Source organism: Choristoneura fumiferana, chromosome 8 (assembly GCF_025370935.1).
Source record: "Choristoneura fumiferana chromosome 8, NRCan_CFum_1, whole genome shotgun sequence".
NCBI lineage: Eukaryota > Metazoa > Arthropoda > Insecta > Lepidoptera > Tortricidae > Choristoneura > Choristoneura fumiferana.
The window spans coordinates 8,596,413-8,611,769 of NC_133479.1; the positions used below are offsets into that span (position 1 = coordinate 8,596,413).

Here is a 15,357-nt window from a genome sequence, read left to right on the forward strand (position 1 = left end):
TTTGCGCTTAAGTGTCAGTCGAGAGCAACAGCTAGTATGTATACCGGGTGGGCCCTGTAACAGGAGCAAAAAATTAAAACACAGGATCTGCTACTCAAATGGAACTACTTTAGTTCTGCAACTTTCAAAAATTAAGTAATTTTGTACCTACGACATCTAATAGCCTAAATGACCTGTCACGTAACAAAATGATGGATTTCAAGTCCAATTAAACTTTAAACTAGGTATAAAAAAAAATCACAATAAGTAGGTACAAGTTATTTTCAAAAGTTACAGAACTACTTAGCTCAAGATGAAGAGTGGAAGCTGTGGTTAATTTTTTGCTCCTGTAACAGGGCCCACCTTGTATATTCGAAATGCTGTGAAATATGTATCTAAGAGTATATATTATTATGTAAGAGTATGTGATCCATATTTTTCACTCAATTGTACCTACTGTAAGTATAGTTTTTTTATTGATACCAGTTGATTACTGTATTTTCATTTAACTATTGAAGTAAATAAGGAGGCAGCATGAAATTAACTTTTTTTAAATAATATTTGTCTTTCAGTATGTTTATAAAGCGTTAAAGTTACTAAGAGCAAATGTAGGTATCTTTGTCAAGTAATTATTTATTTATAAAATTAGAATGCTTAGGAATGACAGGTTTGTTAAATGAATAGTTTGCGAAGTGTTGTTTGTTAAGCGATTATTTGAGAAATTTTGACTATCAAATGATGTTGAACTCTTAAGAATACTTACTAAGAATCAAATCCATTGTATCATTTGTCAAATACCTATATCGTTGGGTGTAGTGGGAAGAACCCGCGCCGGCGCCGCAAGGAGCTTGTTACGATGTATTCCGAACAAATTCCCGGCGGTGTTAATCTGCATAATAACAGCGTCGGCACAAAGCAGTTGCCGACTCCCATCGCGCGGGCGCCAGTCGGAGATCGAACCTTAGGGCCACGGCCAAATCGACAGCGGCCACGTATTTTATTTACATTCGAGATCTTATAGAACCGATTGTTGTACCCTTCAGATTAGCTTTCCAGATACATCTTCTATTATAACTTCTAATTAGGTGTATTTAGCTGTTCACTGTGCAATAATAAGTACCTAGGTACATACTTGTAAAAATCCGTTTCAGCTGGCAAATTCGCCATTTTGTTTATTTAGCTAGGTCACAAAGCTAGGTGCACACGTTAACAGTAGAATTTAAAAATATTTGTACTAATGAAAGGAGCTTCAAATGCTGATACAGTAATTTTCTTAATCCGTTTTCACTATCCAGGACAAAATTGCGCAAATTACAAAGGCCGTTTTATATTCATTGTGGCGTACCGACATAGAAGGCAAACAGAAAAAACAAGACAATGTCTCAAGTCGATTGCAAGCTTATGACTTTTCTTCGGACGGGCTATTGCTTAGCGTCTGATGGCTTTTACAGCGTAAGCTTATGAAACTGGATTAAGTAGGCATATTTTATGAAAAATGCGGCGACCGCTTCCGCGCACGCTTTAGCAATGGCGTGTCCCAGGACACAGCGCGATACTAACACGTCTTCCCGGCACCGGCTAACTACCATGTTAAATCGACCGCCTTATCGCTTACCATTCAAACGGCCCGCTACCTCTCGTTCAGACAATCACCTATAACACATTCCATTCTTAATCAATGCGTTAAGCTAAAGAATGATCTGAGATAATTTTCTAATTATAATATAAGTAAAATAAAAGAATGTTCTTAAATTTTGACGACTTGGCTCGTAATTTTGCTTATAGGCTCTTAATTCATAGGGATATTAAAGATTAACTTATTATGAAACCCCTTTTTATGGCTAACGGATTTCGGTTACATATTTCGATTTAGAAACTCGACTTAAGTAAGCTTTCAATTTGAAGTTGTTCGGTACTTTAATCGACTTGTTTAGTAAAAAAGGTTTTAAATGAGTCCATTATGTACACGTTTCATTTATATCTTTACCAGCAAGTAGGTGTTTATTTACCTAGCTTGAACTGATTTTCGACTTCAAAGAAAACATCCGAGGTAATTCACGTTGATATATTAATTTGATCCATGAAAGTAACAACGGAAACAGGAAGTTTTTCTATTTATAGTCTATTTTTGTTTATAAGAACTAAATAATCTCGTTAGCAATCGAACCAAGGATCAACTCGCCATCAACAGCACATGCAAAGCAATGCACCCGTACGATATCATCTCCCACTTCAGCATTAATCGTTTCACGTAATTAAACCGAAAGTTAGAGGTGCAATTATTCGTGTAATAACAAAAAAAAAACTGCATAACCAGCGGGAACAAAGGAATTGTTTGTTATCTTTCTTGTTACCGACCGGCTATTACCTGCCGTCAGGTTTGGTGCGCGGGCGGCGCTGCCTCCTACATTTCTTTTATTTTCGCGTCCGAAATTCAATGAGGTGCAAATTTGGATGCGCCGAAGATGAATGTTTTTAATTGTGAATTAGGTTCAGGGATACATACAGAAGTTATGTACCTATGTACAACGACGAGGGTTTTGAGTAAATAACCGTGTATGCTCTCTTCTGCACTAAAGCTCAAGTGAATAATTACCCTCCATCAAATTGTTATCTATACGCTCAAGATGTTTGCCAGCAACGGTACTTCATATTATTTCAATGTAATAAGTAAAATCACCGTAGCTTTAATGTTTTGATGAATGTCCTATCCTCTATTGCAGTGTTTTTCACACTTTTTCAGGACGCGACCACCCCCCCTTAGTTTGAAAAATATTTGGCAACCCCTTTCAGTAATTTGTATTATCCTACGTTCATAATAGAAACATAGAATAATCATACACAATAACGGTGAGAGTATTTTGAAAATACCGCGAGCCCCTTAAGGGGCATGCGCGATCCTCCGGGGGGCCGCGACCCACAGTTTGAAAAACACTGCTCTATTCTATGCTAATACAGTTAACAGTACCTTTGATTTTATTTGTATTGAACCAAATTATAAAAAATCTTTCACGAATAGTTACAGTAGGTCCGTATAGATAATAGTTATTTGTGCAACAAGAGAGCAAAGTTGTTTTTTGTTGCGAGTTGATTTTGAATCCCGAGCAAGCGAAGGATTCTATAATTGAATCACGAGCGTAGCGAGTGATTCTAGGTTAGAATCATGAGAGCAGCAAGGGATTCAAACACACGAGATGCAAAAAACTTTGGGTCTCGTGTAACACATACAATTCTTCACCTCAGCAGCGAGAACATAATTTAAATGTAACATAAGAATAAAACCACATATATACCAACCTGTTCACAAATAAACACATTTTTTTTTAAATATAATCCGATCCGATTATTAAGAAACAAATAATAATAATCACATTAAAAACCTTTACTAAAAAATGATACGTGCAGTCGCGATTACATCTTTAAAAGCCACCAGAAAGTTAAGAATGCCAAATATTGTTCAAAAGCGGTAAGTAGAGAGGTTTTGAATTCGGAACGAAAAATTGACCATCAGGTACAATACAAATCTCATACTCATAACATGCATTTTAATTTGAACTTAGAACTACTTGTAAAACATGTCATAATTATTTTTTTAATACTGCAAAAAGCCTCACCTTTAAAATGGTTGAACAATAAATGTATAATTTATTATGAATGTTATTAAACAATTAAATAAGATATTATTAAGATTTCTTACTATTACATAAACATAAATATATTTGTTACAAACTCATTCAATTTGACAAATATTTATTCCAACTGTAGAGGCAGTATACAGAATTCTTTTATAAAAAAAAAAACAAGAGAAGCGGCATTCGTGCAACGAGGTTGCATACTTTATTAAAAGAGCGGGAAAATTTACATTTTGGAAATATTTCGTTGTCATGTAATTTATTAGGTATTGGTATATTTTTAATACCATAAATTTAATTTAAGATTGTAATCAAACACATTTGATCCTATCTCTCGCTTTTTTCGTGCTGAAGTGAAAGTGACAGATCAAAGTGAAGATCAAATATTTGGAATTCAGTGAGTAGACCTAACACTATACTCAGCATTTAAAAAAAAACTACTTTGTCTCACGGAGTGAGCAAAATGCAATTTTGCTCACTGATTTCTCAAAGCAAAACCTGCCTGTTTGAGGTGCTGAGGTGAAAAGGATATTTTTTACTCCAAAGAACTGCGTTACCATGAGGCGCAGACGCAGGCGTGAACAACATCTAGTATCTACCTAAAACATAAAAAATAGTTAGTTAACTCTACCCAGGTACACATAGGGTAGAGTTTGAACTATTTTTTATAATGCTAAATGAACTTCGAAAATACTTTTTTTTTTCTATTTGTACATATCTACTTAGTTTATTTACATGCTTCTTTGTGCTCATGCTAAAAAAGAACGTATTACAATGTTTTATCGAACGCACTGAAATGGCAACTGTCGAAAACTCGTATCGTTTCCAAGACTTATCGCTATTCTGATGTATAATTTTTTTCTAGACCGATTGTCATTGAACTGTTAACTTTAATGTACAGAATGACATAACACAAAAACTTTGAGGTGTCTCTGAGAGCCGAAATCGTGCTGAAGTACTCTATTTTGGAATTATTGGATAAACAGTCACGACTCAATGTGTGCGCATACGATTACAGATCGCAAATTATAATTCATATACAGAATATATGGTTCAAATTGTAGCAACAGACAGGCTAAGTTATGAATCAAGTCGAACTCGCTATTGAGTTATGAAGCACGCAGACACCTCGAACGAAACCTATTAGGATAAAGCAAATAAAAATGCCGAGATACATAGTTCTAAAATGTCAATGTACATTATTGAGAGTGGAGTGGCAATGTTCGCGTATTGTGAATATGTCTGGGAGTCACCCACGCGTCGCACAGTATAGACGACGCGACAATACGTCAAGGTTGACTTCAATGACACGGCGCGCCGGCAAATTTTTCAGTAAAATAGTTTACCGGGCAGGCGGCGGTGACGGCACTGTCTGCGCGGGTCGATGACCCCGCCACGCGATTTGGCTCCACTCGACGCAACTACAAGTGAACCGTCGTCGTCGCAGACATACTCGCATACCGACTATTGCTCCTGCTCGCCTACACCTTCACCGACAAAAATGCACTTTCGATTCGACACTAGGTACCTTATTTATGCAATACGCCTCGAAGCGCCTACATAATCCGTTGAATACAAATAAAACACCTCCATTAATGGAATCCAGCGTCGAATAAAAACGACGTTTCAAAACCATTTTTTATTTATCTAATTGAACTGCTATTGAAACTAGCTGTGAAATGTTTCACAATGCAACTGGCAAAATTAGTTTCTGGTGTCTAGCCGAAATCGAGATCGCCGAGCCGCCGAGGCAAGTAGGCGTGAAACGGCTTATGCCAAACATTCGCGGCTTTAAAAAAACTGGGATAGATATTTATAGTTTGCAAATGTCAATACACGAACCGTGGCACTGTTCTACTTAACATGTTATTAGCTGCTACTTGGAGACATTAAAAAGTTAAGTTAGCCGAGCGCGTATGTGATTGAGCACTGGTATCTGATAGTGGAGTTTCATACAGCATTCAAGTATCTAAGGTGGGTGATGAGATGGTATGTTGCGGTTCGCACTAGCGGGCCCTGTGCATCGTAGTGGCGCCGGCGCAGCGCTAGCTGCATCCTGCTCGCGCCCGCAACTTATCAATGAAATTCCTGCGCCACCGCCGCCACTCCAACGGTGCCTCGCGTTCCTTCCCTGACGTAACAAGATGGCGGCCGGCACACATGTGCTCGCCCTACCCAACCAAGCATTCCTAAGCGCACACTTACCATAGTCGTTTAAGTGAAAATTAAGTTTACACGGAATACCAAATAGTCAAGTAACGATATACTCGTACCTAGCCAGTTTAGGAGTTTCGTTAGTTACCTACCTAATCAAGTAAAACGAATCAACAAAAAAAACCCTACACTACCTACACTACCCTACCTACACTAAAAGCAAATCAAAAAATTTACTGATTCAAATCAACTAATTCAAATTTAAAAATACTTTTATATGTGTGTTCTTTTTGATTTAGCTTTTATTTAGTATGTACTTTGTAACTTAACGATCACTTCGAAAGAACGACTAGTAGTGCCACCTATCTATTTCAACTCACGTTTCAGTCTGCGTGTGCGCATCACGGAGCAAGTGCAATGTAACGTTGGCAATAGTTTCGGAAGATGGCAGCACTGGCGCCTACACCAGCAAGATTTAAGTAATCTACGAAGTTTGATGTTCTGCCTCGAGATGGCGTGATGCGCAATAAATTGATTTTTCGCAGCGTTGTGTGGATGCGTGAATTATTACTATAAAATCTATTACCTCTAAAGTGATTCGTTCCATTTTTTAAACCTTAATTTCAGACAAAATCATACACTTCTATCTACTCTATTACAAAAGTAGGCTTAGCGTAAGGTATCTAACTTCACTTCAATTATTAATTAATGTAATTAATTAGTGGTCATTGGTGTATTACTCAATTGTAATTAAAGTAACAGTGTGGTAAATAAAGGTTAATATTTTGCAACTCCAGAGGCCTCCAGAGGTCTAATGCGGTGAGGTTTGGGATCGCATTCAACATCTCTTTCCAACCTCGTCTTATACCGTCTGATAGAAAGAAGTGGTGAAAACGATGTTGATTCCAAGTGTGTTGCTGCGTTGATGCGTACGCTGTTTACGTTTCCACCAATAATGTGCGAGGATGTGTTGCGAGGAATGTTTTTTCATTAACCAATAGAAACGCTTCATTTACACATCGTCGCACGGCACATCTCTGGTGGAAACAGCTGAGTGGAGCGAGGCGAGGTAAATGAAGAATTTCTATTGGTTAATGAAAAACATATTCCTCGCAATATATCCTCGCACATCTCTCATGGAAACGCTGCTTTAGACAATAAGGCCTCTTAGTATATTACCGAATTGAGTCAATTCAAGTCTAAAGGTGTGTAAGATTGTGTTTTGAAAAATAATTTCTTACCTGGCAACATGGAACGCATTGGAGGAATCCTCCGACATGGCGGCTGCGCCGAAAGAGACCCCGACGGCCAGGCCCTCGGGTATATTGTGGACGGTGATGGCGACCACTAGCAGCATTATCCGCTTCCACTGCGACGCGCGAGCCTCCATCGACCGCTGCGCGCTGTCCCGGCGATCGCCGTCGCCGTTCTCGCCGCCTTTCTGAAATCATCAACCATAGAGTTAGCTTCAGATCATATTAGGAAGTCAAAAGGTTGGCGGAAGAAAGGAATAAGTGGCCATCTCCACCGACAAGAGCGTAAGTCTTAAATGGTGATGCTGAGAGTTAAGTAAAATAGCCGTGGCAGCGTAGCGGTTTGACCTGTGGCCTCTTAAGTGGATCGTGGGATCGAGCCCGAGCTCGGATCTTTCAGCTTAAGAATAAATTACATTTGAAATGAGCTTTCTGCAATGTGGCCGAAAAGTCAAGGTCGTTTGTTAGCGTGACAAGCCCCGAGGGTGGTAATAGTTATATCTAGTACAACTTGTCTAGCTATTATAATACATAAGTACCTATCAAAAAATTAAATTCCACCTTCATTATATTTGTTTTCTGCTAAAATCTTTGTTTAACTTGTTTCAACGTGGTTCAGGAATCGATTAAATAGGTAATTATCTTGTCAATTAGCTTTATCCGAAAAGTGTTAATCACTTAATAACTAACGGGTAGGTAATGGTTGTCTAAATTTTATTTAAACAGACTAATGGATTAAAGGTGATAATAATTTATGCTGTCAAATCCAATCAACATAGCAGTAATTCTACTTGTTAAATAAAAGTGTCTGAAAGAATACATTTGGTCAAACGTTTTTTCGGTGAAATTGATGAACCTAGAAAAGGAAATAATACTCTAAAGCGGCGTTTCTTAACCTCAGGTCATGACACAAATTCGGGTCGCGGGCAATATTGGGATGGGTCGAAGAATTCTTTAATTAAAGCATGTGCTAAAAAAAAAACTTTTTGTACGTATTTTACAATAACGTCAATTTCAGTGGTAGTTTTAGGTTTAGCGCTTCAATGTCAATTATCCTTATACTTTGGGTCGCCAGCCAAAAAGGTTGTGAACCGCTGCTTTATGGCCATGAGACGCCAAACGCTGCACCGTGATTGAAATCAACTGCTTCTCTACACGAGACTGACGCTCTTCGCGTGAGTGACGCGAACTACTTGTCGGCGTTTTGTCAAGGACCTTTGTAGCCGCAGCATTTTTGTCTTTTCAACGGAATTATAGCCATATGTAGGTAGCTAGGTCTATATTAATTCGGATAAAACCCACTGAAAATCAGCGCCGTGGCACCGCGGGCCATGACACATGGATGGGTGTCCTTTTTTTGAACCAACTGTGTGTATGTGTATATGTTTAGTGTATCATTAGCGAGATATTACGAGTGTCCGGCGATAGGTGCCGTCCGGTTTTACGGGACTTCCCCCTAATATTCATACGCAAGATGACAGATAGTGTTCTCGAAGCATAGACTTAAAGATAGGCAAGGACTTTGAGCACCTCAAGTCAATCGGTAGGGAGTTCCACAACCGAGTGGCCTGGACAGTGTAAGAATAAACATAGAATTTCGAGTTTGAAAGAGGGACAGTAAGGAGAAAGTTCTGAGAGCTATTATAAGATCGCGGGTGAGCAAAGAAATTATTTTAGTTCATTGATATGGACCTCCGCAAAGTAAAGCCTGATTCAATAAAATTACCCTTCACATGTTCACAGAGTAGGTCTTACCGTAAGCGAGTGCTGCGAGTGATGATGGCCGCGCCGCCGCTGCGCCGAGTGCTGGTTGTTGATACAATCAGCGAAGTCTGTCGGCTGAGGAGGATCTAGGGTGACTACACTCGTCGGCACTGACGGCCGATTGAGTGCAGTCATCATCTCTAGATCCTCCATTTTTTCCTTGCCTTCTTTACTCTTTGTTATTGCTGCAAATTACAGAATAAGGCATGTTAAAACTGATATAATTTATTGTATTAGGCATCGATGAAAGCTTTTGATAAGTACCTAACCTAATAACTTAATAAGTAACAATATGGTTTGTGGATATAGAGTCCTGATTGAAGAACCTAGTTAGTGACGGTTCCTAATGTCTTTTTATAGTCCTACATACGAACACACAAATCAAATGGGTCCTACAAACTGTAAAAAGCAGGATGTATCTATAGTACTATAGTATAAAGCCGAGCAACGATAACAGCGTATAACTAACTTTTATAGAAACATTTTGAATTCCAATCCAATAAATCGACGTAGTATTGCATCAAAACTCTCTTTGTCCTTGCGTGCGTCAATAGCGACGTGTATTACTATTACTACAAATATAGTGTATGAAGCTATTCTTTGTCAGTGATGATAAGGCATCGCCTTGTGATAGTCGCCCGTGGCGGTAGCCGCTGTAAGCCTCAGAGATAAGATAGAAATCTCGGAACGCAAAGATTTTAACTTCCATAAGGGTTTATACTTAATCTTTAGTTACGAGCGAAACTAAACAATACCTAGATTATTTATGTGATATCAAAGTAACAATGGTACCTATTACACGCAGTATTTCTTGGTTTGAAATAAATAATTGTAATGTAGCATAACTAATAAAAAGAGTAGCAATATGTTATCCCTGGCAATAAAGTTTTATTGTTTGTTTTCTTTGCAGTAAAGATTTTCCCCAAGTCACTTTGATTAATCTAACTAAGATACAGCTCATAAAATATTCAAATTTAAATACAATCTTCACTCCTCTGCCTTACATTCATGTAAATTTAGGTAACAATATAGTCTATAATATAATCTTACAACGAAAGGTATCAAACTGTCTGGCCATGATTCGATTTATTTTTATAGTCTAAAATAATGGACACTCAACCTATTCGGAGTTTTATTTTTTGCACTCCAAAGTATGAAAAAGTGACCAACCATATCCCTCTAAATTCTGTAGAGCAATTTGGCTTGATTATTATGTATGTTGGAGAGTTGAATAAATAATGGAACAATGTTTTGTTAATTCAGCTTGAAACTCATATTATGTATATTAAAAAAACACCCTTCAAAGTTTTATATTTCTCATAGTTTCACTTTTTTAATCGACTATGGCAAAGCCAAAGGAAGCGAGTAATGATTTTAGTTTTGTTATGAAAACTTCACAGTTCCATAATTTATTTTCTCAAAATAAAAACAAATTATACATTTGGTAGTTCTTGGGCCCGCAGACTTACAATTTCAAGTTGGCCAACTAAATTGCACTGTATACCAATAAACCAGTACCTACCTAACTTAATGATAGCCCGTGCATTTTATCCAATTAAATGACTATTGGTATACAGTGCAACTTAGTTGGCCAACTTGAAATTGTAAGTCTGCGGCAGCTCTAAAGCTGTGAGCTCATACATAATTTAATGCACAAATCTTGCACCATTGCAACCCCTAATATTTTCCAAAAACTTTGTTATAGTAAAAAAAACTGAGCCATTTAAACATTCAAAATTGATATTCATGGATGACTATAAAATAGAAATATTTATGAAATAGAAATTGCATATTTAATGTAGCTCTAAGCTCTGGTTCAAAATGGAACCAAAAAAAAACAGCTTTTACATTACATATATTTATTATGGCACATCAGTGGCGGCCTAGTAAGCTTGTTTGGGGCCTGAGGCGGCAAACTGAATGAGGCCCCTCAAAATTACAAGTTGATGTACTAAATATATTTTAGCCACATTCACGAATCAAACTTTATCAGGAGAACTTGGGGACATTTGGAGGCCCCGCTGGGACTAAAGGTCAGGCGGGAGGCGGCTCCTTCCACCCCACTGTTACTTTGCAACCAATGGCGTAGCTATTGTATGGCCATGTGGTGCAGTGCACCAGGGCCCTGGACCTCAGGGGGTCCTCTAACCTAAGCTTTGAAAAGAGAGGAGCATAAAAGAAAAAGAGAAAAAAAAACTTGCGAGCAGGCTCTAACCATTTTTTAAAAATAATTTTGAAGGCCAATAAAAGTTGAAGCTTTTTTACGTGGAATGCGGGGTGATGGCCCAATTCTTTTTATATGCACCGGGGCCCTTGTCCACCTAACTATGCCACTGTTTGCAACTGGAACTTATTGAAGTAGCAAACATATCTAATGTAATTAACTGTGAATCTACCTATATCCTTCCAAGTACTGATGTGTTTTAAGTTTATTCCAGATTGTTTAAATTATATAACTTACTCTTTTTCTTTATTTTATTGGTTTCGGTGTATTTGGAGTGAGATAATATCTGCACAAATTATGCATGAGTTTATGAATAAAGCACAATATATACATATACTATATTCATTCTTTAATTTAATAAGAATGAGCATGCCTGCGTAAGTATGTTTTATACCCAAATTGCTGAATGTTGATAAAAAATGTATGTAATTTTAGTCAAGTCAACACTTTTTCTTGTTCCACTTACAACCCATGGTAACAATAATTTGATCTACCACTACCAATAACAATAGTGTTAAGTGTGTAAAGGTAAACAACTTCACACACTGAATGCTTCATTTGTTAATTTATTACTATTAACCTCATATTATTCTCTAAGTATACCTATTTATATCACCACTTGCCATGAAAAGAACATAATCTACTATTACAACCTTGTGCACTGTAAGTGAAATACTGTAAGATTGAAGATAACAATAAAGAGTAATACTTACACATCATCATGTTTGTTGAGTTCAGTCCCAAATAGTCTAGGAATACATCAGTCCCAAACACAAATACTGCTCCGAGTAGGAAGCCCAGAGCAACAGGAAGGAATGCAAATTTTCCATATATCCCTTGCTTTTCGCAAAGTGTTATAGCGGGATCTAAAAGTGACCAATAAGAAGCAGCCGTCATCACTCCAGCAGCAAATCCCAGTGACACATCTAGTAGTTTTCTCTGCAAATCATAACCAAACCAAATCAATGAAAACAATGCTTGAAAATACAATATTGATAATCCATAACATCAATTCTACTCACTGTGTTTTAATGCTTATACATTATGAAAGTACATAAAAGTATGAAAATAAAAGTGTCATAAATATTGATCTTATCACCTACATGCTTACGACAGCAGAACTGGCAAATTGTGGTTATAAATTACCTACAGTTCATTACCAACTAGAGATGAAAACCCAATTTTAGACGCCCTTCACAAAGTACTAATTAGACGTAAACAAATGTACAGAAAAGCTGTGTTTCATGTGTTACTTTTTATCGTAAGTGTATAAAACTTTTGTACCTGTTTTCCTCGTACGAAAAATACGCAAGCAGCACCGGCTGCAGTCAGGCCCCACGTCAAAAGGGTCCCGAGGAGGGCTTGGGTCACTGCCCCCTTCCCTTCAATCATCTTTGATTGCGTTTTTAAATAACTATTTTCGTTTTAAGCACTCTCGGCAGTACATCTCTTACATTCGAGATGTTTTTAAATTAATTGCAGCTAAACATGTCCTATTTATATACCTCGCGGGCTGTGTACGTGAGTACGTGTGTCAAACTGTCAAGTGTCAACGTGCTGTCAACCACAATGTCAAGTCATTTCGTATGTTTCCCTTCTTTGAAAAAGCTAAAGAAACTAAGTCCATTCGATACTGCCTAATCTTAGTATTTTCGTAGGTATATGCTTAAATTAAAATTAAAATGGGCTAAAATAAAAACAAAGATAAGGACGACATTTTCTTGGATGTTTGCGAATAGTATTTTTCTCAAACATGCTATGTAATGTTTATGTTGTGTTCCATAAAACAGGATTCAAAATATACTGTTGCAGGCTTAGTTCTTTTTTTCTATGCAAAACGTCAAATATCCACGATAAAGGCCATTATACACGACTTGAAATTAAAAATCTGAATTTCTATGGTTCATTTATTAGTTACTGAATAAATTCACAGGACTATGAATAGGTATCCGATATGTAAATATATAAATATTGCCGACGCGTTTTATGTCAAATTACAATTTTATTTAAGTACATAATAAAATTTAATGTAGCTGATTAAATGGGCTGCAGTTCGTGTATTATGTGATTGGCTGGACTTGGGCTTTAGCCATTTTGCAAATAAGTTCCATTGTCATTTCAAAAGTTTCGTTTAGAAACGTGATTTTTTATTTTTGTAGTCCCTTATATGTACATGTTTTTTATAGCAATTTGATTTTATTGGGATTATTTTAACGTTTTAAATCATGTTAGATTGAAAGAAACACTTATATAGATGGCAGTTATAATTTGTGTTTGGTACAATTTTAGTTGTCTTACGAATAAAACATTGATTTCTAGGAGTTTTTATTTCTTTTAGTGCATGTTTGAGAAAGCATGAGCAAGCCTTTCTTTCCCGGCCTCTGCAGTAATGTACTATTCCCGCCCTCTGCAGTAATATACTATTTCTCAAACATCCAAGGAAATGTCATCCTTATCTTTGTGATAATAGAACGCCACGTAGGTACGTCTTTGTACAACACTTACTTATTGAAGATTCGTTCTAATTTCAAATTAGGGGATAGTAATGGAATTTCATACAACATTGCTAGCCATGGCCAGCAAAGAGATTGTCTTTTGTTTCTGTGGGTTTAGCGTCAAAAACGTGCCGTATGGTACTAGATGTCGATGGATGTCGATCTGTGGTCGATACGCTTCTTATGGGCATGAAACATCGTTGACATGTTGTAGTCCGTGTTGCGTTGCATTCCATACCTGCAGGGCTACTAACAAACTCGAAACTCGAAGTTCGTGTCGTGCGGCCCCTCTCGCTCTCGTATTAAATAGTATAAGTGTCAGAGGGACCGCACGACACGAACTTCGAGTTTCGAGTTTCGTAGTAGCCCAGCTGACACGATCCTATTACAGTCATGGTGTGATACGGTGTAGATTAGATACCTTAAACAAGATGAACACATGCATAGTAGGTAGGTACAGTTAACAAGCCATGAGTCACGGTGGTGCCGTTATAAATGATATTGTTCTTGATACTTATTAGTCGCACGTAGTGAGTAGCTCATTAAATCCCTCATCAAATACTTATTTTATCACTCAAAAGATTTGTTACACACAGAGTCACGTCGGCATTTCACTTACTAAAAACTTAATTTGCGTAAATACCGTGTTTATTACTCTACAAATCGAGTTAAGCAGTATTTAAATATGTGGGAATTGGGCCAAAATACGTGATGTTTTTATGTATACGAGATAGAAGTCACATATATGTATAGGTAGGTTCTCAGTTTTAGACAACTAGCGTAAACGGGAACATTTGTATAGATAAATAAGTAGTTAAGTATCTAGTTGTAAATAAGTATACTTATTTTATTTAACGAAACGGTATAAGGAGGTCAGTTTGAGGGCGTATTCTGGTGCTCAAAATTTGTACTATTCCAGGAATAGCAAGAATATCATGGAGTGACAATAAAGCAGGTCCTAACCATTGCTACCACCATCTTGCTCGCTAATCCTACCGTGAAGCAGCAGGGCTTCCACTGTTTTGTTTCGGCCTGGAGAGTAAGACAGCCGGTGAAATTACTGGCACTTGAGGTATCCTATCTTAGGCCTGTAGGTTGGCCACGCATCTGCAATACCCCTGGCGTTGCAGATGTTTATGGGCGGTGGTGATCTCACCATCAGGAGACCCACTTGCTCGTTTTCATCCAGTCACATAAAAAAAATACTAGATTGAATATAAAAAAAAAATACGAGTAACACCGAATTTACTCGTATATTCGATTATTGAAAAAAAGCTTACGATATTTTGGTTTCTCGATTATTTTCACTCAAGCCTAGATGTGGATATTGTACTTAAGCAAGGATACACCCGCGCCGCGCTGCTGGGCCCGCGTCGGAACTATGGCCCAAGCCCTCCTGTTGTCTTCTGAGAGGAGGCCTGTGCCCAGCAGTGGGACGTATATAGGCTGGGATGATGATGATGTGATGAAGGATACACCGCCAAGCAAGTAATTACACTAGAGAAGCAGTCAGGCAGTCAGTTCAGAGTACCTATGTAATAATAGAGTACCTTCCTATGTTTGACAGAGATCACGTACAGTAATTTAAACAAAAGCTTAAACATATCTATGATAAATAAACGTAGACCAACATACATGTAACGACATCTAAGCAATAGATGATTCACTCACACATAGATATGCACTAAGGTACATATAAAATATTCTTAGTGAGCCTTTCATTACATTACCTAAGTAAGTATTGATAGGTATACGAGTGTCTCCTGGGCACGGCTGGATTTATTTGCCGACTCGGTCGTAGCTGTCGCTCCTGATTACAGGCCATGTTCTGGAAACTCCGCACCGAAATGGACGCT

At 37.6% G+C, this 15,357-nt stretch overlaps 1 protein-coding gene across 1 annotated transcript in view; it reads right to left on the reverse strand.

The window, feature by feature from the left end:
- Window positions 1–12,533, reverse strand: part of LOC141430342 (zinc transporter ZIP11-like) — a gene marked incomplete in the record, with an annotated part of 67,574 nt that extends 55,041 nt beyond the window's left edge. The window contains 4 exon segments of the mRNA XM_074091003.1: window positions 7,007–7,206; window positions 8,774–8,967; window positions 11,720–11,945; window positions 12,291–12,533. Coding sequence (XP_073947104.1) covers window positions 7,007–7,206; window positions 8,774–8,967; window positions 11,720–11,945; window positions 12,291–12,398 — 728 coding nt within the window.
- Between the last annotated feature and the right edge of the window lie 2,824 nt (window positions 12,534–15,357).